Raw genomic sequence first — 27,230 nt, forward strand, 5'->3', positions numbered from 1 at the left:
TGGAGCCCTTTCCACCCATGAATCCTAAATCTAGCAGACTTCCAGGGGTGTGAAGGTAGTCTTTGAATCTCCACCACTCTACGAAATCTGAGGTCTCATCTTCATGGCATTCCAGCCCCATTTCCAGCTGAAACTCCACCTGTTTCTCTGGGTCTCCCTCACCTGCAGTCCTCTGCTTCCCCATGCAGTGCTGACACTTGAAGCGTGGTAGGCCCACGGGTGGGCAGAGATCCCGGATCATGATTACAGCGACAGTTCTCCCTAGGTTTCCCCCATGCCAGTCTTACGAGTGCCTCTTTCTGCGTCCCTGTACCCTGCCCTTCCTGGTGATGCTGCTGCCCACATCAGGCCATCCAAGCATGCTGAACACTGGAACGAAGGGCTGTACCTAAGCTGAGCCTCTGAAGCCCAATGAGGCTAGAAAAGGCTGAAGACTTCATAGACCTAATTTTTAATGCAACTCTCGGGGGTTTTACCAAGAGCATTTACTCTTTAAGATACTAATGAAGACTCTTAATATTGGTAAAATCATAACATATAGGTTACATTATACAGCTAGTGAAGTGGGAAAATAAAGTTGAAGAATTCCCAATGGTAGATAGCATTTTTGCATAGAATGGCTTTAAATAAACTCCACATTTTAAAGTCCTGATGGTTTGTATTTAGCATAAGGTTTAAAATGGTAGTAATACTGTATGCTATATGTAGAGCTGCCTGAATTTCAACACTGCTGTTGCCAAGGTGGATAGCAATTTGAAAATGGTCTCAAGCTTGATAATGTGTATCCTGTCATAACCTAATTAACAAATGCACCCTATAGAAATCAGGAATGTGACAAAAAAAAAAAAAAAAAAAAAAAAAAAAAGAAAGTTCTCCAGTGATCAACAGACGTGACTCCAGCATCAAGAGCCTAGCAGGAAACTCTGAATGGTTTAGAACGGTGCATGTAAAAGTTGCAGGTGGCTGGGGCCGTGTGTCTATTTGATGCTTCCCGGAATGTGTGCTGCTAGTCACCATTTCCACCATTCACATATTTAAGTTTTATTAGACTTTTATTTAGCCTCATCATAAGAATATAAGGGAGATCATAGATTTGATGTATGAAATTTTTAAATTCACACTAAAATACATTACGATTAAAATGAATTATCTTCAACCACCCATCTTGCTATCTTTTGCTGAGTAGATAATCTGTGCCAGTCATTGTGAAAAAGTCTTTATTTTAAGAAAAAAATTTAGTTAACAAAAAATTTAACAAGTTTCACTTAGCAAAATACACCCAAAAGGAAATCACAGTACAAAGAAAGTTTTAAGTCAAGGCCTCACCAATTCCTACAGTATTAGTATTGTGTCTCAATTCTCAAAACTAACTTTTAAAAAGCTTAAACTTAACCTAAAGGATCTTAAATGAAAATATAAACTAGAATGAACAAACATGAGAAATATTTCTTTGAATCAGGGAGCTAGCACCTTTGAGTTTTCCAAAAAAGCACGTCTCCCCAGTGTGTGTTCACTGTGATGTGGTGTAAAAGATCCACATTTAACATACTTAAACTACTTAAACTCAGATAACATCACTCTGAAGTATACTACCAAAATGTTAATTGAGAAAAGCTGAAAATAGTTTTAGTTTACTCATTATCACATGCTAGAAGAAAATTTTGCATGAGAAAACACTGAAGAGGTAATTTTTTAATCCAGATTTTTCACAAACTCACGGTGCAAAATGGGTCCCCCAGCTTCCTCTATTATAACTGCTCTTAATTGCTTGTTGGCTGCCTGTGAAAATTTGATTGAAATAACTCAAATGTTCCTAACAAAACTAGTCATAGCCACCCATGCTGTTCTGCCCACTGTAGCTGGCCCCGTAACAGCCACTCACTGACTGGCTCTCCAGGCCACTATAAGTGGCCTGGGCGGCAGACACCCCCATGCCTTGCATCACCTGGCTGCTATACGCCCCATTGCTGGCCCCTGTTGTTGAATTCAAGAAGAGTTCTATGTATCTGTGCTGCATATTGGCCCTGTCTTTGGACATAGCTGCCACAGCTTCTTCATGAGTAGCAAACTCAACATCTGCTTCACCCGTCACTCTTCCATCTGGGCCGATCTCAATATGGACTCTCACAGGGTTGAGAGGAGAGAAGAAGTTGTAAATGTCGTTCTCGGTCGCTTTGTACGGCAGGCCCCTCATGTGGACACAGTGGCCTGTGGTGCTCTGCACTGTGAACTCACTGTCGCCATATCTGTGGTCATACATTCCGGAGAGACAGTAGCTGAGGTCTCTCCCGAAAAGGTCGGTGGTGAAGCCGTAGCCATCACTGAGGCCACTGTACTCCTCGTAGCCCCCGTAGCCTGTGCTGTAGGCACCGGGCCTCATCCTCTCCAGGCCTGCCTGCTTCACGATGCCAATGTACCTCCTGGCAGTCCCGGGCCGGTCATAGGGCCCTGGTCGCTGCACGGACATGAACTTCAGAGGCGGATCTGAGTATGACCTAACTTCCTCTTGGCTGCTCTTAAACACCTCAATGTACCTGTGCCCTATCCTCTCCTTGTGCTTCCCTAGAGCCTTCTCAGCTAACTCCTGGGAGGCAAACTGCACGAATGCTTCCCCTGTAATCTTGCCTTCGGGGTCCACTGGCAATGTGATCCCGTTTGGCACAATTTCCAACCCTGAGAAGAACTGAACAATTTCTTCCTTTGTGCATCCAAATGGGAGTCCTCGAAGCCGCACGAAGCCATCGTTGGCGCTGTCGGCACTGTTGGGACCGCTGTGCTTCAACACCCAATCCATCTCGGTTCTGTGGGACTTGAACACCTCAATGTACCGGTGTCCCATGCTTTCCCTGTCTTTTTTCAGGGCCATTTTTACATCATCTTCTGATCCAAGTTCAACAAAAGCCTCACCACTCTGCCTGCCCTCTCTAGTGTAGATGAAATGGACACCTGCGGCCCCATCATGAATCGTGCAGTCAGAGAGGAAGTTCTGCACGTCCTCAATAGAGCAGGACCAGGGCAGGCCACGGAGCTTGACCACAAAGCCTTCACCTCCCTCAGGGCCCAGCATCATGGACACTTGACAGGGTGGGTGTCAGGTGATCTTGGGTGTGGCTTTTTTGTGGCTGGAAGAAAAAAAAGAAAAATTTATTTAATATGCACAACTAAAGTATGCAACAGAAATTGTCCCCATTTTACAGATGAGAGAGGTAGCAAGACATTTAGAAATATACCAAATACAATTGAGAGCTAAGATTTGACTCCAGGTCTCTCAAAAAACTACATCATCAGTCACAGGCAGTTTGAAAAACAAATCAGGAGTTTACAAGACAGGACGATGCATGTGAATGTGGTGCCTTGAATACAGAGAAATGTAAGTTTCACTCAGGTTAGAGCAAGCGCCATTTCCTTGTTATATTTATTCCACATGTTTGTCATGATAATATGTGGCAGTTCACTTATAAGAGCTCCTGAGTTGTTCTTCCTAAACTATAGGCCTTACATTTGGTTAAACAGTAAATTTAGTAAATTTGCTTGTCTATGGTAGGATACTTTTACTTTCATGAGTAAAAAATAAGGGATGGGAACATAGCAGGCTGTTTTTAAACCACAACATAGGGTAAGATTTTCTAGTGGTCTCATCAGCAGTAATGTTGCCAGGATACAAGACACCAATGGCTTCCAGTGTCTATGGAGGTATGATTTTGCTCCTAAATTGTCAATTCAAACTAAATACCAGTCAAGTATGAGGCCAAACTGATGACATATACAGACAAGCAGACAAATTCACCAGCAGACTTAGTTATGTACACTGCAAATAAATGGAGAAACCAGATCAGATGATTCACAGGTTCACATAAAATATAGCAGAATTGCTGCCTTTTGCTGAAGATCTGGAAGAGGGCATGAGGAAGAAAGGGCAATCACAAGAGGGCTGGGAAATGCCCTTCCCACCAGGGTGGTACATGGCACCTGGAAGTCCAAACTCAGAGTAAAGCCAACCACACACTGGAAGGCAGTCTTCTGAGAAAGGGGAGCAGCTGACCTAGACGGCAGGGTATATAACATAGCTACAAGCAAGAAAAATACTACAGTATCATGGCGCCAAAGACGTATTTTTATATGAACATCGTCAAAGGTGACGCTCAAAATGAGCATAGGAGTATATGGAAATCTTTTTCGTTCTTTTTTTTTTTTTTTGAGACAGAGTCTCGCTGTCGCCCAGGCTGGAGTGCAGTGGTGTGTCTCGGCTCACTGCAACCTCCGCCTCCCGGGTTCACGAAATTCTCCTGTCTCAGCCTCCTGAGTAGCTGGGATTACAGGCACCAGCCACCACGCCCAGCTAATTTTTTGTATTTTTAGGAGATACGGGATTTCACCATGTTGGCCAGGCTGGTCCTGAACTCCTGACCTCAGGTGATCCGCCCACCTCAGCTGCCCAAAGTGCTGGGATTACTGGCGTGAGCCACCATGCACAACTGGAAATCTAATGTTTCAAAGTGTCATTTTACATCAAGCATAATAGATATAACTGGCGGCCTTTTCAAGAAATATGGGCTCATCATGTGGGGAAAAAAGCTCCATAAAAAAACCCCACAATTTAAAAAACAGACAAAAAGTATAGGTAAGTGTAATTTAAGAAAAGGAAAAGCAAATTCATAATAAATAAATGCTCAACTGCACACTAGCTTCAGGGAAAATTAGTAATTTTAAAGTTTGATGTAGCCATTGCAGATAATGACATAGTATCATACAGTGCTTCATCATTTCAAATTGACAATGTGTAAAAGGATAATTGTGTAAATCTTTCAAATTTACCTGTGTCTACACCAGATTATAAAGATAGCAAGACATGTCTCCTCTCCCAATAACAAGCATAATGGCACAAATGAAACAGAACAGTATGTGATATCCTGAACACATCACCAAGACCAAACACTCGGCATTTACTTACGAACTGTGATTTGGAATGCAAGGGCTTTGAAAGTATACAGCCTAAGTAAAAGATGTCACCCTTGCTAATGAGAGTGGAACATGGAAGCCTCTGCGAAGAGTCAAGGGGAGCCTAACCTGGATTGCTCATTGCCCACCTCAAATGTATTGACTATGTACATAAACTCAATCAACTTTTATAAAATAATCCTGAAGGGCAAAGGATTGGGCATAAATAATCCTATCCCCAATTCTCAAACTGTGCTTTGGGTCTGCAACAAACCCTGGGGTTTAGCCTCCACCTTAGAAAGTAATGGTCCCCGCCTCCCCAGGGCCTTATCTAAATCCCCTGCAGCAGCATATGGCCACTGCAACATGCTGATCTGGCAGAGCAAGGTCACAGCAGATTCTTCCTCTCCTGCCCACGGAGGGAATTCTGTATTAACAGTTCAGAAGCTCCTCCTTGGAGAGTCAGGGCAAGTTTGTATTGTGTCTCTTGGGATAATGGGTCTGGGACCGCTCAATTACAGGTGGCGGCTTCTTATGCAATTCCATTCTCAACACCCGGTCACGCTAGGCACCGTCTTGCTCCTCACACATGAAAAGTATCTGAAGGCCTCCCTCGAGTTCTGTTCACAGCCTTAGGTCCAGCCATCATTCCTGGTGCGAGGAGATGAAGCCATAATCCACTAATCATTTTCTCCTGGACTCCTACCTCCAATGATTTCACCATTCCCTGCAGGAAACCCCACCCTAATTACATCCTACTCCCTCCACCACAACTGCTATCCCCTCTCCTTTGTAGAGACCTTGGCTTCCTTATCCACACAGCCTCTTTCTCTCCTCATTCTTCATAATCCAGCTTAGAGCAAGTATCATTTTACACTCCTTCCTCACAATACATGGAATTCATTCAATGAACTTATTAACTGTACGCACCCAGTAAAACCAGAGCTCTGGAAGATTCCAAACAAATATCTGACTACTCCATGGATGTACTGAGTGGCTCAGCTGCACACCCCCAGGTGAAATGGTGCCTCTAGGCTACAATTTCTCAGCCTCAGGACTACTGACATTTTGGACCAGACAGTTCTGTGTTGTGGAGGCAGGCCCAGGCACTGTAGGATGTTTAGCTGCATCCCTGGTCTCTGCCCACTAGATGCCAGTAGCACCCTCCACCTCCAGTTCTGACAACCAAATGTCTCCAGACATTCCCAAATGTTCTCTGGTGGCTAATGCTGCCCCCAAGTTGTGAAATACTGTAGAAATCAGGGTGAGGCCAGGCACAGTGGCTCCCACCTATAATCCTAGCACTTTGGGAGGCCGAGGTGGGTGGGACCACTTGAGGTCATGAGTTCCAATAGACAAAACCTCTGTCTCAACTAAAAATACAAAAAATTAGCCGGGCGTGATAGCGGGCGCCTGTAGTCCCAACTACTTGGGAGGCTGAGGCAGGAGCATCGCTTGAACCTGGGAGGCAGAGGTTGCAGTGAGCCAAGATCGCACCACTGCACTCCAGCCTGGGCGACAGTGCGAGACTCTGTCTCAAAAAAAAAAAAAAAAAAAAAAATTACCTGGATGTGAGGGCGGGCGCCTGTAGTCCCAGCCACTAGGGAGGCTGAGGCAAGAGAATCACCTGAACCCAGGAAGTGGAGTTTTCAGTGAGTGGAGATCGCACCATTGTACTCCAGCCCAGGTGACAAAGCAAGACTAACTCCAAAAAAAAAAAAACAAAAACAAAAAAACACCACACGAGAAGAAGAAGAAAAAAAAAGAAAATCAGAGTGAACAGCCATAGAGTAAGCGGGCCCTCAATATCGCCCACTGTCCTACCCCAGCACCCTGCTTGTCCAAAGCCCTTCAGATGTCTGGAGCAGCCTTACAGATTCTCACCTCCTCTCCAGCTGGTCGACATTACTCTTGGAAGTGGACTTTGTGAAGTCAAGTCAGAGTCTAGGAGTTTGTAAGCACGTAGTGGGCCCCTTACAGCGGACATCATGAACAACAGCTCTGCTCTGGGTCCAACCTCACATACCCCGGGGCCATGCTTTATTCTTTCTTTCCCTTTTCTCCACTGAGCACTGTCTACTTGGTAATTAAACATGCTTAGTTCTACCCAATCATGTCATACCTCCCCTGTGCCAGCTTTGCCTCTAGCTACTTGTTGATTTGTTCAGCAAAATCTTGTCAAAAGGCCTCTGCTGTCACTTCCACTCCCCTCCGTTAAAACTGTATGATCAAGGCCACGTGTGGTGGCTCACTGCCTGTAATCCCAGCACTTTAGGTGGTCGAGGGTGGATCACCGAAGTCAGGAGTTCAAGACCAGCCAGACCAACATGGTGAAATCCTGCCTCTACCAAAAATACAAAAATTAGCCAAGCATAGTGGTGTACACCTAGGCTGAGCACAGTGGCTCACGCCTGTAATCCCAGCACTTTGGGTGGCCAAGGCAGGCAGATCATTTGAGGTCAAGAGTTCCAGACCAGCCTAGCCAACATAGTGAAACCCCGTCTCTACTAAAAATACAGAAAAATTGGCCGGGCACAGTGGCTCACGCCTGTAATCCTAGCACTTTGGGAGGCCGAGGCAGGCAGATCACGAGGTCAGGAGATCGAGACCATCCTGGCTAACATGGTGAAACCCTATCTCTACTAAAAATACAAAAATTAGCCGGGCGTGGCGGCGGGCGCCTGTATTCCCAGCTACTCGGGAGGCTGAGGCAGGAGAATGGCGTGAACCCAGGAGGCGGAGCTTGCAATGAGCCCAGATTGCACCACTGCACTCTAGCCTGGGCGACAAAGTGAAGACTCCGTCTAAAAAAAAAAAAAAAAAGCCGGGCATGGTGGCGGGCACCTGTAATCCTAGCTACTCCAGACATGGGGGCAGGAGAATCGCTTGAACCTGGAAGGCAGAGGTTGCAGTGAGCTGAGATCGTGCCACTGCACTCCAGCCTAGGCGACAGAGCGAGACTCATCTCAAAAACAAACAAACAAAAAAAACTGCATGGCCCTACTATACAGATGTCCATGGCAAGAGAAAGAACAGATGTTTTCATCTTCATCTTACTTAACCATTCTTTCCTGGAAATCCTCTCCCTTTCACTCCTGTTGGCAATTACTCTTGGTTTTCCAGTTAATTCCTTAGACAGTCCTTCCTTAACCATTAACTGTAGGGAATCGGGCTTGGGCCCAGTCCTCTTCTCAGTGGACTCACCTGCTCCCAGGGTCTCCATAATCATCTCCAGGGTCAGGAGATACACAAACCCCCAGTCTTCGGCTCCCTGACGCCCAGACAGGTAGATACAACTCCACTCCACAGGTTCTCCTCTGTGCCACAACTAAACCTCACATTCTCTCTTCTGTCCCACTCCAATAGCAGCATGACTGCCCCTACCTGCACCCAGAGGCTCTAGAAAGAAACTGGAGTAATCCTTGACCTTCTCCCAAGCCCTCAAATCCAATCAACTCAACTCCCTTGGGTGATCCCATTCTCCACAGTATCCTCATCCCTAAATCCTATTCAACTCTTCCATTTCCTCAGCAATAAAGGTGCCTCACAGCTCTACCCTGTTCCTAACACATTGAATTCTTTTCTTTGTAATGTGAGTTATCAAATTGTCATTTTCTTTCTGTATCTCATGTTGTTACTTCTCCTATTCTAATTCCCGTATGTACAAACAGCCAATTCCAGATTACCGATATATCTTTTAAATAATTCCAAGCATAGGCCGGGCGCAGTGGCTCATGCCTGTAATCCTAGCACTCTGGGAGGCTGAGGCAGGCGGGTCACCTGAAATCAGGACAAGACCAGCCTGACCAACATGGAGAAACCCCGTTTCTACTAAGAATACAAAATTAGCCAGGCGTGGTGGCGCATGCCTGCAATCCCAGCTACTCAGGAAGGCTGAGGCAGGAGAATCGCTTGAGCCCGGGAGGCAGAGGTTGTGGTGAGCCAATATCGCGTCACTGCACTCCAGCCTGGGCAACAGAAGCAAAACTCCATCTCAAAAAAAGTTTTCCAAGCATAGTGGCTAGGCCTTACTGCAATCCCATCTACGGCTCATGTGTACTTTTAAAACTCATTACTGTCCTGCTTCCAAGTCCTCAGTGGTTTCCCACCGACCTCAGAACAAGGACCACAGGCCCAATGGGGTCTCTCAGGCCTTGCAACTTTTGCCTGCAACACTCTTCTACCTAAGCTCACATCACTTCCTTTTTTCTCCTGGAATGTGCCAAGCTCTCTGCCCTGATGTGACGCACATAGTTGACACTCATGGTTAATTCTCTCCCCAGATATACTCTGTTGAACCTTCTGTCTACCTAAATCCCACTAATCCTTAAGGTCTAAGCTCAAATATACCACCTTTCTCAAATGTCTTCTCATTATCCAAATTAAGTCTCATGCTCTACACTACCACAGCACTCTTGCTGTGTTGTTAAGGGGTCTTAAACCCACAATAGGAGCCTACTGGGGAGACACTTGTGCCTGTTTTGTTGGCCACCATGACCCCATCCTCAGCACAGGCTTGACCCAGCTGGTCCAAGATTAGCCAGGATTAACTGTTGCCCATGTGTAGGGGGGTCAACACCTTCCTCAAGAAGGCAGTGGACTGGCTAGGCTGAAAAAGACATATAAGAAGCATAAAAAATAAAAACATTTCATAGAATTACTTAAAATGCCTAATCTCTTACATGTCATAAGTGTTCTGCATCAGGAAATGTTTCAGAAGCAAAATGACTTCCTCTCTGAAGGCAAGGTGAAGAGACCATTCCTTTCCAAAACACATGTGTACACTTAAAACACTTACTGCTTATTTTTACTCCAGAATTCGTTTTCTGTTCCACTTCTCAGGTCCCAAGGCTTTTCATTAACTAAAACTCAAGCTGTAAAGAGCCCTGTGGTGTCCTGCTCAAGGTTAAAGTTAGGGACAAAACTTTTTTCACTCCAGGCTGCTAAGCAAATTTGAGTATAACAAATATAAATACTGCAGCTGAAAAAGGGCTCTTATTAAAATAGCTTACCTTAAAAACAACTGTGGATGCCTTCAGTGGGAGACACTTCTGGATGGTAATGAACAGTCCTAAAGAAAAACAGAACGATATTGGCTGTGTGGTCTCAGATCCTAGGCACTGGCTCTGGGATCAGAACTCCAGGTAAGGACAGGAGACAGCTGGGAAGCCCTTTATATAGCCCCTGGGTTTAAATTGAATCTCACACCCCATCCGCCTTAACAGCATTATGGAAGTATTACCTTTTCACAGGGCAATACAGAGAATGACAAAAGGGAAACGCCTTATTGATCTTGAGATTTACTCTTGATGAGATTCTCCTACCTCAGTACCTGGTATTACAGGCGTGTGCCACCACGCCCAGCGAATTTTTGTATTTTTAGTAGAAATGGGATTTCACTATGTTGGCCAGGCTGGTCCCAAACTCCTGACCTCAGGTGATCCGCCCGCCTCTGCCCAATTCTAAGTTTGTACACTGAGGACCCTAAATGCTGGGAGGAAATTTAAATATCGGGGGCAGGGCACTTGGGAGGGAGGTGGGTGGGGGAGAAGTGACAACCACAGGGGACTTGACCTTAAGACCCCTCTTTCACTGGGATAGCACGGGCATGGGGCAAGGGTGCTTGCTAGAAATTGTTCAATCTGATTTATAGGAACCGCTCTGTAAGCAGTGTGGAGACACATCCAAAACACACTTCCAGTTTTATTGGGTTACTTCTTTGAAATATGCTTCACTAGAAAATACATCATAATCACTAGATGACCAACATCCCAGTAATAACGCTGCCCCAAAGGACTAGGACACGGGCTGAGGGCTGTGGAATTCTGAGAACTAAGCTGCTTGAGTTTTGGAAATGTGAAATTAATAAAATCAGCTAATTTTGCTGAACCTGTCATCTTAAAATGAATATAATCAAATCTGCCTTGTCTTGCAAACTTCCAGTGATGATTACTTAAGACACTCTTGGGGGGGTGTACAAATGGAAAGCATTACATTTATTAGGAAACCTATTCAGGGGTGAAATAGTTTCAAGTACTCTGGAATCAGGTTTTCAAAAGGCTTCAACAATCCGACTTGAAGGATCTAAAGGGTGGAACCCAGTCATCTTAATGATCTGATCCACTTATGCCCTCGTTTATCCCTGCGTGATCCACAGACCAACATCCTGAGGCCTCTCTGGGGACATGCACAAGCTGGCAGCCAGACCCACGTACACCCATTTACCCCAATGGACCTGCCGCTGTGAGCCTGTAGACCACGGCCACGGCGCACTGCCAACGCACGCAGAGGAAGAGTCTGGTCTCCCCGCCCGCAGCGCCAGGAAACCGCTGGGGGCGGGGAGGGCTGCTCAGCTCCCCCAGGTGACTGGACCGGGAGGTTTTCAGATCAAGCTTGCACGCGGGCCACCTAGATAATTAAAACACCAACCCTAAAACAGATCTGGGTGGGGGCTAAGAATCTGCATTTCCAAAAAGCGCTCTCGAACGAGCTCTTCGCTGTGATACAGGTTGGACGGGATTAACGCTTGCCTTCAGGCAGAGCCAATCAAGATAAATAGGGCGCGTCGGAGTCCTGCTAGTTCGGCTATCTGCACAGTAAACAGGGCCGTTCAAGCACCACCCACCTCGTTTTCTTTTGTTCAGGACAGGACTCGAGGAGGGATCTTGGCCTCCCCTCCCAGACACACTCCCGTGCCCCCGGGGAACCGGGCAGCACTCTCGCCAGGCGGCTGGGAGCGCGTCCGGCCGCGCCGCCCCCATTACTCACTCTCAAACCAAAGTCCACCCGGCCGGGCCCACGGACTTTCATGCTCTAGACTTACCACGGAGGCGAGCGGGACTGGTTTCTGTTGCTACCAGGCAAGCGCGGCTGGCAGCCAAGAGCACCGAAATTCCACCGAAGCTCAACCACGCAGAGGGCTCCGGGGAAAGTCCAGGTGCATCTTTTTGTTCTCAACCTGCAACAGAAATCCAAGTGGTGGGGGGGCCCCTTCCGCGAGGCGGGAGGCCCGGGCGCTTGGTAAGCGTGTTTTGGCGGGAAGCAGCGCCGAGGCCCCGACACAAGGTGACGGCGACGTTCCCGCGGCCTCCTCCCGGCGCTCCAGCAGCCTCGGACCGCCCGGCCCCGCAGGAAGGTCGGCCCCAGGGCCTGCGCGGGCTCGGGCGGGAGCTTCCGGGCGGGGGGCGGAGCGAGCGGCGCAGCGGGGGGAGGGAGGGCAGGGACGGGAGGGTTCCCGGAGGGAAGGGCGCGGGGGAGGAGGGGGCGCCTGGCGGGCTTCCGGGGCCCTGAGGGCGAGGGAGACGACGACGGCGCGATGGGGTGGGGGTTGCTTCCCCGGCCCACCAGGCTAGCGCTGCCTGGGCGGGAGCTCCGGGACCCGCGGGCCGAGCGCGGCTAAGGAGAGGGAAGGGAAGAGGCGCTCCTAGGTCTGGGTCCGTCTCCGAGCGACCGGGGCGGCGGAAAGGGACCCGAGGGGGGGGCGGCCGGGGCTGGAGTGGCGGGGCCGGGGCGCCCGCGCGGCGGCTCACCACGCCAGGGACTGGCCGTCGGCCTCGAGGAGGCGCGGGGTCCGGGGTCCGGGAAGCTGAGGCCTCGTGATCCAAGACCGGCAGCCGGACGTGGGTCACGGGGTGCAGAGGAGGAAGTGTCACTGCCCGGCCCGCCAAGATGTCACCAATGGGAAACGCGTGCCTGCAGGTGCGGCCCCGTGGCCCGCGCGCTGGGCCCAGGCAGGAAGTGGGGGAAGGAGAGAGTCAGGGCGGCGGGAAGACAGTTCTCCGAGTTCTCCCGAAGGGAGCCGGGCGCGAGCGCGACCTGGGGAAAGTCCAGAGTGCCAGCCACGGGGAAGGGCGGGCACTGCAGAGTGGAAGAGAAGCCAGCAAGTTAGACACAGCCCCTCTCCGGGAGGCCGCCTCTAAAATGGAACTAGCGGACGTACCTTGGTTTGTACATTTGACCATGGACACACATAAAGATTTTGAAAAAAAAACTTGGAAAAAAATTTTTTTTTAACGCAATTCCTAAAACTTTTAACTAACGCGCAATTTTGTGGACCTCTGAATCTTAATTCAAATGAACTGGAGAACAATTATAAAGCAATTTCGATCATATGATCAGTGACACTTTATATTACAGAATTGTAAATTTTGTTGTAATTATACTGTGATTTTATTTCTTTAAAAGACCCTTTTTAGAGCCACAAATATTTGCAGACGATACCTGATTTCTTGAATCTGTTTCAGATTACTTGGAAAGTGGAAATACACATGAAACAAGATGTGCTATGAGCTAGTAATTTTTATTAAAGCTCCTGATGTACATATAGAGTTTCATTACACTTGTTTCTACTTTTGCGTATGTTTGACTTTTTTTTTTTTTTTTTTTTTTTTGAGACAGTCTTCACTGTCACCCAGGCTGGAGTGCAGTGGTGTGATCTCGGCTCACTGCAACCTCTGCCTCCTGGGTTAAGGCGATTCTCCTGCCTCAGCCTCCCGAGTAGCTGGGACTATAGGCCCATGCCACTATACCCAGCTAGTTTTTGTGTTTGTAATAGAGATGGCATTTCACCGTGTTGGCTGGGCTGGTCTCGATCTCTTGACCTTGTGATCCTCCCCCTGCCTCGGCCTCCCAAAATGCTGGGATTATAGGTGCGAGTCCCATGCCCGGCATGTTTGGAGTTTTTTTTTTTTTTTTTTTTTTTGAGACAGAGTCTTGCTCTGTCGCCCAGGCTGGAGTGCAATGGCGCAATCTCAGCTCACTGCAACCTCCCCTCCCAGGTTCAAGCGATTCTCCTGGCCTCAACCTCCTGAGTAGCTGGGATTACAGGCATGCGCTACCACACCCGGCTAATTTTTGTATTTTTAGTAGAGACAGGGTTTCACCATGTTGGTCAGGCTGGTCTCGAACTCCTGACCTTGTGATCCACCCACCTCAGCCTCTCAAAAGTGCTGGGATTACAGGTGTGAGCCACTGCGCCCCGCCTGTTTTGCGTTTTTAACAGAATTATTATTATTTTGAGACGGGATCTGGCTCAGTTGCCCAGGCTGGAATGCAGTGGGCATGATCTTGGCCCACTGCAGCCTCAACCTCCCAGGCTCAAGCAAGCCTCCAGCCTCAGCCTCCTGAGTAGCTGGGACCACTGGCATGCAACCACATCCGGCTAATAGAACTGTTTGTAAAAGTGAGAGAAAGCAAGTCTTTAGAACGCACTTACTAGATAACAGGAATTACAGGGAACAGTAACATACTGCATATAGTGATGTAGACTGTGGGAAACTACAAGGACAAATGAGCCAGTCCTTAGAATAGTTCCAGGCAGATAAAAGAACCCACAGAATTATGGTTATGTTATAAAATAAAGCAATTAAGTTTTAGAAATCCATCTTGAAATATTTGTGATGGCTTGGATTTGTTTGAAGTTGTCCACATAGTAGGTGGGGAGATGGAGAATAACTGTCCATGATTAGTAACTGTTAAGTCTGTGATAGGCACATTAGCCTCAACCTCCTGGGCTCAAACGATCCTCCCACCTTCAGCTTCCCCAAAGTAGCGGGTACCACAGGTGCATGCCACCAAGCCAGGCTAATTTTTTCTTTTCAATTTTTTAGTAGAGACAAGGTCTATGATGCCCAGACTGGTCTGCAACTCCTGGGCTCAACTGATCCACCTTGGCCTCCCAAAGTGCTAGGATTATAGGTAAGAGCCACTGTGCCTGGCCCAAGGCAAGTTTTAATTATTGATCAGTCACCATAGGGTTCCTGCCTGTGAGGGAACAACGTGTGCAGAAGACTTGAGCCAGGGGTCGTATTATGCAACTGCAGCTAGGTCTGAGATAAATGGTAGGAGATGACATAGCCTTAAAGGCCTGGTTTGGTGTCCAAAGGCCAGTGGGAAGGCATTTAATGGAATGTGGCGTGAAAGGAATTTTGCTTTTTAACACAACAGTCTAGATGCTATGTGGAAAATGAATGCTGGGAACAGATACGTAGAGACAAGATGGGAAGGAATGAAACAAGTCTAGGAAGACTGGTGAGAACTGAAGAATGTGAAAGGATTTGAGTAATGTAGAGAAAAATGACTGAATCTGGAGATTGACTCACCAAGAAATATGGCACACCTAAAAGATACAGGAACTGTAGTGGTAAAGAGACACGGTTCCTGCCTTGGGTCCAGTAACAGTGGAGTGGGAAATCAAGAAATGTACAAATATATGATGACAAATTTTAGAATGAACGAAAAACAGAAAATAGGGATTAGCTCAGATTGGGGTTCTGAGGAAGTGGCATTTAAACACAGGAGCATGGGTGAGTGGGAACACTGAGTGATGAATTTCACGTAGAAAGAAGGGAAATTCTTTTTTCCTTGATAAATAGCTGAGGTTTAAAGTAGAAGCTGGCCAGGAGCAGTGGCTCAAGCCTGTAACTCCAGCACTTTGGGAGGCCGAGGTGGGAGGATCACTTAAGCCCAAGAGAGTTCGAGACCAGCCTGCGCAATATAGTGAGACTCTCATCTCTACATAGGAAAAGGAAAAAAAACTGAGAGAAAAAAAAAAAAGACAAGTTAAAAGCCCATTTTTCTTTTTTCCTTTTGTACGTTATCTCCCCTCTGGACACTTGTTCAAATTATTTATATTTTTTACCAAAGCCCTTTACTGGGATACATTTTGGTGCTGGATGCTTTGTATTCATATTCTTATTTCGTGGTGAATCCTTTAGATTGCGGAAATTTTAGGATACCGCTTCTGCTGCTCATGTCTGTTCACCATATGAGAAGCATAAGATGTGTCTTGGGGGCAAAAATTCCCCATCATGGTAAATAGTATGTGAGCAGATCATAGACCGTATTTGTTATGGATGTTTTCCTTTTCTGTTGGAAATACTGAAAATTGGACTTAATGGCCTCAAAAGTATCTTCCAACCCAGCAATTTTATAAAATTCCTATTCAGTCACTCTTAAGTACTTCCTGCTGTCATGAACTCAAGAATTATGATACAAGACACTAATTCCATTAAAAAAAAATGCACCAACGCACACATTTGTACTTAACTTTTCAGGGGCACATGGATCTGAAGTGTGAGAATTCTAACCCAATTCACACAACATGCCAAATTCGATACACAGAGCTATCCTAAAAGCTATTAAGGACTGAGAAGTGGCCAGGCACGGTGGCTCATGCCTGTAATCCTAGCACTTTGGGAGGCCGAGGCGGGCAGATCACGAGGTCAGAAGGTTGAGACCATCCTAGCTAATACGGTGGAACCTCGTCTCTACTAAAAATACAAAAATTAGCCAGGCATTGGTGGCAGGCGCCTGTAGTCCCAGCTACTCGGGAGGCTGAGGCAGGAGAATGGCATGAACCCGGGAAGTGGAGCTTGCAGTAAGCCGAGATCGCGCCACTGCACTCCAGCCTGGGCGATAGAGCCAGACTCCGTCTCAAAGAAAAAAAAAAAAAAACAAAAAAAACGAGAAGCTGCAGATGGAGCATATATTAACATTTTAAATGTTTACTCCATTATTACTACATTTATGTCCACCAAAGGGGATCTGTCCTGATCTGCATGCAACAGGAAAGCTGTTTTCCATTACCATCTATCAGGTCCTTTCACTTACTTGCTGTAGCTAAGTCTGGGTAATAACACACTGCTTCCCTCAGCGTTCATTTCTCAAAAGCTGTGTTACTAAAAAGCATCAAGAGTAGTATAATGTAATGTTAGATAAATTTTATCTATACTGTTTGTATTGAAATTAATATAAGGACAAATTTTGACCGATCATAAAACAAGCAACCATTGCTGTTTGATATTGATTGCATTTTGCAAATGCTCAAGAATCATGATATCTAAGGTAAATGTTCCTTAAAACGTTAATAAAAAGCAAAACTGCTACTAGACTTCTGTTCCTAAAAATAAAATCTGTTCTTAACTGAGGGAAAATATCATTATTTGGATTAGCTGGAGTAACTGGAAATAATATCCAAAGAAATGGGTGTGTATAGATTCTGCTAAACAAAAATACAATTGATAGGAAGATCAATTTTGTTTTACCCAGACCACCTCCCGTACCTCTCCTCCCTTGAGCAAGCAGCCCCTAAGTAGGTGCGTAGTCAAACCCTGGAACTGGACAGAAAGGAGGCCTGTGGGGTATCCTCAGCCCCCTGAGGAAGGTACATTCCTTGGGATGGGAATTCTTCCTGAAGCCTCCATGGAAACACGACACCTAAGTCAGGTTCCAAGCAGCAGGCCCTGAGCTGAGACTGCTGGCCCTGAGCTGTGCTGCCCAGGGGACCACTGCATTCTGCCTTGGGGGAATTGTGGAGAACAGAGAGATGGAAGGAGGAAAGGAACTTAACAATTTACAGAAGGGGGGCTCTGGCACCCAGAAATAACGCACCACACCTCAGACTTAGGCAGGTTTCAGGGAACAAGAAGTGCTAGACAAAAACCATAATGATTTTAACAGGAAAAAAAAGAGCAACTTCAGATACCACTCCATTACAAAACTTAAAAAAAAAAACTTTCTGGAACTAAAACTGAGTTTTAAACTTAAAAGTTAGTAATGAATTCAAAGAAAGGAAAACCAAGTAGAATAAACATCAAAACAGAAACTGGAGGAGAAGAGATGTGGAGGACATACTTTTTCCAAAGCAGTTTCCTCTATACTTTAAATTTAGGAGTTTTACCAACACACGCCTGTGCTGTGTCTTTTCTTTTTTTTTTTTTTGTGACGGAGTCTCGCTCTGTCACCCAGGATAGAGCGCTGTGGCACAGTCTTGGCTCACTGCAAGCTCCGCCTCCCGGGTTCACGCCATTCTCCTGCCTCAGCCTCTCCGAGTAGCTGGGACTACAGGTGCCCGCCACCACGCCCGGCTAATTTTTTTTTTTTTTTTTTGTATTTTTAGTAGAGATGGGGTTTCACTGTGGTCTCGATCTCCTGACCTCGTGATCCGCCCACCTCGGCCTCCCAAAGTGCTGGGATTACAAGCGTGAGCCACCGTGCCCGGCCTGCTGTGTCTTTTCAAAATATCCTAATAGGAACTACAGGGATCTTAAGCCAGGAAAATTCACTTCTATCCTTTATCGCTTCTCTTGCTGCCTCCATCTGTGTCTTTTTCTCCTTCTGGAATTCCTACTATTCACATTATTTCTCCTAAGAAACCAACCCTATCAACACCCTTATCTTAAGACTTCTAGCCTCCATAACTGTGAGAAAATTTATTACTAGTCTGTATTACTTTGCATGGCAGCCCTAGCACACTAATACGTGTTACCAAACCAGACAAAAACATCACAAGAAAACTAACTTCTGAATTCTATGTACTTTAAGAGGGTCATATATGGTATCTAACACCAACTTAAATTAGAAAAGATATGTATTTGTCATAAACATCATAATTCTATTAGATGGCACTATTCTAATCAAATAATTTATGATGGGTTTATCGGGATATAACATAGTAAGAGTATCTGTATTTGTATTAGGTGAAGAGTTTTGTCTAACAGGAGGCATACCGTTAGGATACATCTAATAGGAGTCTTAATCTGTCGTGCCTTTCCTTAATTATGATGGCTTTGTTTTTTGTTTTTTTTTTTTAAACGGGGTCTTGCTTTCTTGCTCAGGGTGGTATGCAGTAGTGCAATGACAACTCACTGCATCCTCTATCTCCTGGGCTCAAGGGATCCTCCCCACTTAGCCTGCCAAGTAGCTGGTATTACAAGTGTTCGCTATCACACGTGGCTAATTAAAAATTCTGTTTTTGAAAAGATAGGGTCTTGCCATCTTGCCCAGGCTGGTCTTGAACTCCTGAGCTCAAACCATTGTTCCACTCTCGGTTCACTGCAACCTCCACCTCCTGAGTTCAAGCCATTCTCCTGCCTCAGCCTGGGATTACAGACGCACACCACCACACCTGGCGAATTTTTGTATTTTTAGTAGAGATGGGGTTTCGCCACATTGGCCAGGCTGGTCTTGGACTCCTGGCCTCAAGCAATCTGCCTCCTTGGCCCTGCTGGGACTAAAGGTGTGAACCACCCCGCCCAGCCTGTGTCATTTTCAAGAGATCTTTTTCCTAGCCCAAGCCCATATGGTTATCTGAACTTAGAAAGCGCTGATGTTCTTCTCTAAATTTTTACTCTTAGATCTACAATGAACTTGGAATTGATTTTTTCATTTCCAAAAGAGTTTTACAATTAGTTAATCAAGTACCACAGGCTAATTTCACTCAAGAACTCAGATGCAAAAGTCCAAACCAAGTATCAGCCAACCTAATCCAGCAATATATAAAGCGATATTATGACCAAGTTGGATTTCAGGAATGCAAGTGTGGTTGATCATTTCAAACTCAATCACTGCAATTTCTCATACTGATCTATTAATGGAGACAAAGTATAGAGGTACTTTTTTAATGTTTTATGAGAAATGCTAAGCTGAATTTATGTCAAGGAAGAACTGAGGCCATATACAGTGGCTCACACCTGTAATCCCAGCACTTTGGGAGGCCGAGGTGGGCAGATCACTTGAGTTCAGGAGACCACCCTGGGCAACATGGCAGAACCCCTTCTCTACAAAAAATACAAAAAAAAATAGCTCGGCATGTGGCACACACCTGTAATCCCAGCTACTTGGGGGGCTGAGGCAGGAGGATTGCCTGAGCCCAGGAGGTCAAGGCTGCAGTGAGCTCTGTCCCCACCACGGCACTCCAGCATGGGCATCAAAGTGAAACCCTTTCTCGAAAAAAAAAATGTGGAGGGCTGGGCGTGGTGGGTGACTCACGCCTGTAATCCCAGCACTTTGGGAGGCCAAGGCAGGCGGATCACTTGAGGTCAGGAGTTTGAGACCAGCCTGGCCAACATGGTGAAACCCCCCACCCCCTGCCACCCCACCATCTCTTAGATGGGCGTGGTGGTGCTGCACGCCTGTAATCCCAGCTGCTTATGAGCCTGAGAATCGCCTGAACCCAGGAGGCTGAGGCTGCAGCGAGCCGGGATCCTGCCACTGCATTCCAGCCTGGGTGACAGACTGAGAATCTGTCTCTTAAAAAAAAAAAAAAAAAAGGAAAACAAAAGTACATCTTAGAGCGATCACATGATTATTGAAAGCGTTATCCTCTTATTAAAAGTATTCCTGCTAATAAATGAAAAGGAATCGATTATTAAAATATCACTAATTTGGAAACCATTTAAGAAAATAATGGATCTAGGTAATGATCATTAATAGCTGCTGTAACATGACAAGAGAAAATACCAACCAATATGTGCCTCCGGCTGGAGCACAGCACCTCAAGTAAGTTTTCTTTCCAAAAACTCTCATCTGAATCAAAACTACCTCCAGGCTGGGAGCGGTGGCTCACACCTGTAATCCCAGCACTTTGGGAGGCTGAAGCGGGTGGATCACCTGAGGTCAGGAGGTTGAGACCAGCCTGACCAACAAGTTGATACTCCGTCTCTACTAAAAATACGCCTGTAATCCCAGTTACCCAGGAGGCTGGGGCAAGAGAACTGCTTGAACCCAGAAGGCAGTGAGTCAAGATCACACCATTGCACTCCAACCTGGGCAACAAAACCAAAACTCCGTCTCAAAAACAAAAATAAAACCAAACCCAAAACTACCTCTAGAGGTAACTATCACTTTACAGGAAATATAAAGAACAGACACTCAAAGACCACCATGGAAAAACAATCAGAAAAATGCGAAGTGTGGGGAAGGAATGCTGCAACACAACCCGACAAATATAACGGGGAATGGAGCCTTTTAAGAAAGGGGAACCTCTACATGATCACTTATACAGCATCCATTCACCACACTTGAAATGTGTAAAACTCACACTGGATTTTGACAAGTTCACAGGATTTTGTTTTTAATTATTTTAGTCAAGATCATGGAGAAACGAAAAAGTGTTTTAAAATTACTTACATGCAAAATAGTAGTGGATATATATTAAATTATTAATACAATGAATCATGTTTCCTCTCACCACTAGCGAATATAAGATTACATTTATAGCATACATTATATTTCTATTGGACAGTGCTGCTCTGAATTTAAAATGTTATCTACAAAATATAAGGTGTGACTTTGGATCCTGACTCAAACCAACCAGCTGTTTAAAATATTTAATACAGAAACATTTAAACCCTGGATACTTGGTATTTTGGAATGTATTTTTAGGTATGAGAGCAGTATCATGGTTAGGTTTTAAAAGTTCTTAGAAATACTGCGGATTTATTTATTAATAAAGACCTTATTGGTCTGGGATTTGCTGTAAAATAAGCCACGGTGGTCTTGGCTGAGCTCAGTTCTCCCTCTGCCCACCCTGTTGCCCTCCACAAGAACCGTAGCTCAGGGCAAGGGCCCTGGCAGGGGAGGGGTGTCCCGGTCCAACTTGGGACCCAGTCCCAATTGTGTCCCTGGACACATGACTTCTCCCAACCTCCATTTTCTCATCTGAAATATGGGGCTAATAGCAACCCCTTTTGGAGTAGTTCTGAGCATGTAATTAGAAAATGGAGTAAAACTTCTAGGACCTAGTAAGAGTCAACTAATGTGGTTCTCCCCAAGAGCAGAGAACCAGAGCTCAGTGGGGGAGAGGGAATTAGAGAAGTCACCTCCACGGAAAGGGCCTGTCACATTTCTGCAGCTCCTGCAGGCATCTACCTCCACCAGGCTCTCATTTGCCTCCAGGCTTTCCAAGGTTCTGGCCACGTGGGAGAAATAACTTTCTATTTACTCAGTCTTTTCCCTAAAATAAATTCCAAGTTTTACCTGAATAAAGCTTTGTAACGCTACCCTTAACAGAAAACTTGCCAGTTTACAAAGAAGTGGCCGGGCACAATGGCTCACGCCTGTAATCGCAGCATTTTGGGAGGCAGAGGCGTGAAACTCGCTTGAGCACAAAAGTTTGAAAATCAATCTGGGCAACATAAGGAGACCCCATCTCTACAAAAAATACAAAAATTTGCCGGGCTTGCTGGAGAGTGCCCGTGGTCCCAGATACTCGGCGACTGAGGTGGGAGGATCCCGGCACCAAGCCAAGATCACACCATTGCACTCCAGCCTGGGCAACAAAGTGAGACCCTGTCTCAAAAAATGATATATATATATTTTTTATAGAGACGGGGTCGGTCTCTGGGGCCCAAGCGATCCTCCCACACCTCGGCCTCCATAAATGCTGGGATTACAGGCGTGAGCCACCTCGCCAGGCCGATAATGACTCTAATTTACAGAATGCACACCGGAATGTAATACCTACACGGCAAAAGATCTTGCTTAGGAATAAAGCAATCTCTCTCTTAATATTCATTAAAGTAGTAATGTCTTATTTTATAGTTTATAAATTCTGTAAGAGCAACGAGTCACTTTGCAGGAATAGCACTTAAGGTATCTTTCACCTACCTGGAGAACCCAAGAAATTTTCATCTTACTAGGAATTCAGAGACAACCACGTATTTAACCTTTAAAAATATAACTTAGAAAGAATTATATGTGTATATTTTTGGAAGAATTAAGATGACTTTTTGAACGGAACAACTGAAGACTACGCTTTCAAAACTCCCTGTCGCCTGAGGCTGTGGCCCTGACCCCGGCGCAGCGCCCGCCCCGCGCGGTTCCGGGAAGCCGCCGCCGCCCGTTGCCCTTCGCGCGCAGCCGCCAGCGCGCGCCTCGTGTCCCGCCACGCAGATGGCCGGCCCGAGCCCCCAACACCCGCGAGCAGTTTCGAGCCCCCCAGCGCCCGCGAGCGTTAGCTCGTCCCCGGGACGCTTGGAGACCGAAAAGCCGCAACGAAAGGCGCCCCGCGGGCAATGGCCGAACTCGGCTCTCCTTCCACCCTACCGCCGGGACACACGCGGAGCCGAGCGGGGGTCCCAGGCGCCTAGTGGGAGGGGTTCCCGCGCCCAGGGCGGCCTGGCGGGGAGGACGAGTCGGGTGCCCTGCGCCTCAAAACCCTGGTCCACGACTCTGCGGTTGGGGGAGCTGGGCAGCCGGCGCAGCAGAAGCCGGGCCCCGTCCACAAGTTTCCTACGAGCAGGGCGGAATCGACGAAAATACTTCATACAAACAAGCAACAGGAAAAAACAAAACAGGAAGACTAAGCTGAAGAGCGCGCACGAGTCAGATTTTCACCCCAAATACAAACACGATACCTCTAGGAGCAGGAGACCAACACAGGGACCGCGCTCCGAGGACACGCGGCGCCGCGGAGGAAGAAAAAGGGCCCAAGGCCGAGAGCGAAGGCTCCGGGAACCGGGCGTGGGAGGAGGGCGGAGCCAACTCCCCACAAGGAAGTCTTGTGCAACTCTCAGGCGCCTGCAGCCACGTGAGCGCGCGGCTTTCATTTTACTCAGGTATTATTACTATTATTATTACTTCTTTTGAGACAAGGTCTCACTTCCGTCGTCCAGGCTGGAATGCAGTGGCACAATCACTGTCACTGCAGCCTCGACCTCAGAGCAAGCGACCCTCCCGCCTCAGCCTCCCGAGTAGCTGGGACAACAGGCGCGCGCCACCACACGTGGCTAATTTTTTTTTTTTTTTTTTTTTTTTTTTTTACTTTTTAGTAGAGACAGTCTCACTATGTTGCCCAGGCTTGTCGGGAACTTCTGGGCTCAAGAGATCCTCCCGGCTGGGCCTCCCACTGCGCCAGGCCTGTTCTCACTTTCAGAGCCCTCCAGCAGGGCAGTCGCCAGCGCCCCGCCAGGAGGCCGGACTAACGCACCCGGCCGTCCGTGCCTTCCCCGCGCTTCCCTAACTCCAAAATCTCAGCCCGCGGTGCTCACCGCGTGGGAACACTGTCTGGGCATGCAGCTCTCGACCTCCGACGCTGCGTCTCCCGATCCCAGTGGGTCCAGTTCTCACCCGTCCCACGTACGGGCCCCTCGACCTCGAATCCCGTCACCCAAATCTCCCAGCGCCACGGCCCCTCATTATGTGCAGTCCTCGCTCGGTCCCAGGTGTGCGGCGCTTAAACTCAGATCTCTCTTCCCTGATCCCAAATCCCAGCTCCAGCCCAACGATCCCCACCCCAATAGGCCCAATGCCCAGGTAGTCCGGGTACGGGGCCCTGGACTTCGGATGGTCTCCCTAATCTTAAATCCCAGCCCCACGGTCCCCACCCCCAGGGGGACCCGGTCCCCGCTCGGTCCCGGGTGTGCGGCCTTCGACCTCGGAGACTTCGGCCGCCCCTCACCTCGGCCTCCGAGTCTCTACACTCCCGCTCTCACATCGGGCACCCCGGTGGTCCCTCGGAACACCTAGAGGAGGGTGGGACGCGGGGAACTTGGCAGTTGTAGCAGAGGCAGTTGAGGCTTGTTGACCATCACCATGGAAACCCCCGGCTGCGAGCACGGGGCGGGACCTACGAGGGGCGGGGTCAGGCGCGCTGCCGGCCCCAATCCTTAGCGCCTGCCCGTCGAGCGCACGCGGCTTTGCCGGAAGCCCTCCTGCTAGCGGCGTGCCAGGCCCCGACTAGGTCATACTCCCCGGCTCGGCCCTTTGCCCTGGGCACCAGGAAACAGAAGCCCAAGGAGCCCGCATCCCCACCCCGCTGCTACCTGCCGGCGTGACAGCGATTCGGTGGCCCCCCGAACCCCACCTTAAGGAAGACGCGGCGCAGTCCTGCTTCCACGACGGAGCCGGAAGGACGCAAGGACCGCGGCAGGGCGGGGTTTCTGCGTCCGGGGGCGGGGCCGACGGCGCTATTGTGACGCGCCCAGAGCTGAGCCGCCGGTTGGCCGACAGGGCGCGGAGCAGAGAGCCAACACGGCGGGCGGGGGAGGCGGCGGAGGCGGACTAGCGAGGACGTTTCTGGAGAGGAGAAGGGAGGGGTGGGGAGGAGATGGGAGGAGGAGGAGGGAGTGGAGCGGCGGGAAAGATCTCTCTGACTGACCCTGAGGCCCTGGAGGAAGGACACTGGTGAGCCCCGCAGGACACTGAAATGTGCGCCGAAAGGACGCCTGATTGAAGACTAGGATGGGAAAAGGAAATGAGAACCGATGGCAGGGCGTGGCGGCGCAAGCCTGTGGTTCCACTAATTTGGGAGGCTAAGACGGGAGAATCGCTTGAGCCCGCGAGGTCGAGGCTGTAGTGATCCGTGACTGCTCCATTGCGTCCAGCCTGGGCGACAGAGCGAGACGCTGTCTCAAAAAATAAAATAAGGAAAGTAGTACACTGAGGGCCGGGCGCGGTGGCTGACGCTTGGGAGGCCGAGGCGGACGGATCAGGCGGTCAGGAGATCGAGACCATCCTGGCCAACATGGTGAAACCCCTACTAAAATACAAAAAAATTAGGCGGGCGTGCTGGCGCGCGCTTGTAGTCCCAGCCACTCGGGTGGCTGAGGCAGGGGAATCGCTTGAACCTGGGAGGCAGAGCTTGCGTGAGCCGAGATCGCGCCACTGCACTCCAGCCTAGCGACAGAGCGAGACTTCGTCTCAAAGAAAAAAAAAAAAAAAACGTACACTGAGTACTCCAGAGACCGCCTAAAGGCGTCTCAGAGCGGGGCGTTAGGAGGGATTTGTCAGGTTGAAGTTGCTCAGGTGATAATTCCGTGGTGTGAGAAGCCCCCAAACCTCAGAGTGTAACTCAGGCCCAGGTCGAGGGCAAGATTTTCAGTCACAGAGCACCTGAACACACAGATTTGGTGGCTAATGGCTAAGCCAGGGACAGATTTTTTTTTTTTTTTTTTGATGCTTTGTAGGGCTAATAATTGTAACCATTTTATTTTGGTGGACCTTCTTCATGAAGAGATGATGTCAAGGCACTCATCACAGGTTAAGCTGAACATTGTTACTATTGTTATTATTATTTCCAGACTGGGTATCGCCCTGTCATTCAGGCTGGAGTGCAGTGGTACAATCACGGCTCACTGCAGCCTCGACCTCCTGGGCTCAAGCTATCCTGCCTCAACCTCTTGAGTAGCACCACCACTCTGGGCTAAATTTTGTATTTTTTGTAGAGGCGGGGTTTCGCTATGTTGCCCAGGCTTGTCGGGAACTCATGGACTCAAGCCATCCGCCCACCTACGCCTCCCAGAGTGTTGGGATTACTGGACTGAGCCACGCACCTGGCTGAACGTTATTTTTTAAATCACCAGAGAAAGTAAAGGAGTGCTCAGAATAGTGTCAGATGATGAGTGGGATGACTGTGATGAAGGAAGGAGTTTATCAAAAAAAAAAGCTAGTTCCAAGAAAGAATGGAAAGAGTAAAGCAGGAGCTGTCAGAATAGGTAAAAATGTCCAAAGAGAAAACTGCGTAATTTGAAGCAAAATTACAGAAAATAGTTCCTGCAAAAATCAGATAGGTATTCAGCATCATAGGAAAGGGGTGAAAATCAGATAGGTAGGTATTCTTAATAAGTTGTGGCCAGCCGGGCGCGGTGGCTCACGCCTGTAATCCCAAGACTTTGGGAGGCCAAGGTGGGTGGATCACCTGAAGTCAGGCGTTTGAGACCAGCCTGGGCAACATGGCGAAACCCTGTCTCTACTAAAAATACAAAAAAAAATTAGCCGGGCGTGGTGGGGCGTGCCTGTAGTCCCAGCTACTCTGGAGGCTGAGGCAGGAGAATCGCTTGAATCCAGGAGGCGGAGGTTGCAGTGAGCCGAGATTGCACTATTGCACTCCAGCCTGGGCAACAAGAGCGAAACTGTCTCAAAAAAAAAAAAAAAAGAAAAAAGTCATACAGTGACTGCATCACAGCTCATGCTGTAGAAAGATGTCTCTGGAGAGAAAAATTCAAGCAGCCAATTTAAATCGAATATTAGGAAAATTAAACCAAAAGCGCTCACGCGCCGGGCGCGGTGGCTCACGCTTGTAATCCCAGCACTTTGGGAGGCCGAGGCGGGTGGATCACGAGGTCAGGAGATCGAGACCACGGTGAAACCCCGTCTCTACTAAAAATACAAAAAAAAAAAAAAAAAATTAGCCGGACGTGGTGGCAGGCGTCTGTAGTCCCAGCTACTCGGAGAGGCTGAGGCAGGAGAATGGCGTGAACCCGGGAGGCGGAGCTTGCAGTGAGCCGAGATCGCGCTACTGCACTCCAGCCTGGGTGACAGAGCGAGACTCCGTCTCAAAAAAAAAAAAAAAAAAAAAAAAAAAAAAAAAAAAAAAAAAGCGCTCACGCCTGTAATCCTAGCACTTTGGGAAGCTGACTCAGGTGGATTACCTGAGGTCAGGAGTTCAAGACCAGCCTGGCCGACATGGTGAAACCCTGTCTCTACTAAAAATACAAAAATTAGCCGGGCGTGGTGGCACATGCCTGTAATCCCAGCTACTCGGGAGGATGAGGCAGGAGAATTGCTTGAGC

At 47.9% G+C, this 27,230-nt stretch overlaps 1 protein-coding gene across 5 annotated transcripts; it reads right to left on the reverse strand.

Moving 5' to 3' along the window:
* Positions 1 to 1,039: 1,039 nt before the first annotated feature.
* HNRNPF (heterogeneous nuclear ribonucleoprotein F) lies at positions 1,040 to 24,633 on the reverse strand. 5 transcript variants are annotated; one of them, XM_030799029.1, is made up of 4 exons: positions 24,524 to 24,633; positions 11,762 to 11,896; positions 9,951 to 10,009; positions 1,040 to 3,122 (listed from the first exon to the last, which is right to left on the reverse strand). In XM_030799029.1, the coding sequence occupies exon 4, from the start codon at positions 3,068 to 3,070 to the stop codon at positions 1,823 to 1,825; it is 1,248 nt and encodes a 415-aa protein (XP_030654889.1). In that variant the 5' UTR covers positions 3,071 to 3,122; positions 9,951 to 10,009; positions 11,762 to 11,896; positions 24,524 to 24,633; the 3' UTR covers positions 1,040 to 1,822. The 5 variants fall into 5 exon arrangements, with proteins under 5 accessions (XP_030654889.1, XP_030654892.1, XP_030654890.1 ...); XM_030799032.1 differs by having other exon boundaries at positions 24,483 to 24,604; XM_030799030.1 differs by lacking the exon at positions 24,524 to 24,633 and adding an exon at positions 23,076 to 23,277.
* Between the last annotated feature and the right edge of the window lie 2,597 nt (positions 24,634 to 27,230).

This window comes from Nomascus leucogenys, chromosome 18, assembly GCF_006542625.1.
Source record: "Nomascus leucogenys isolate Asia chromosome 18, Asia_NLE_v1, whole genome shotgun sequence".
NCBI classification, from domain to species: Eukaryota; Metazoa; Chordata; class Mammalia; order Primates; family Hylobatidae; genus Nomascus; species Nomascus leucogenys.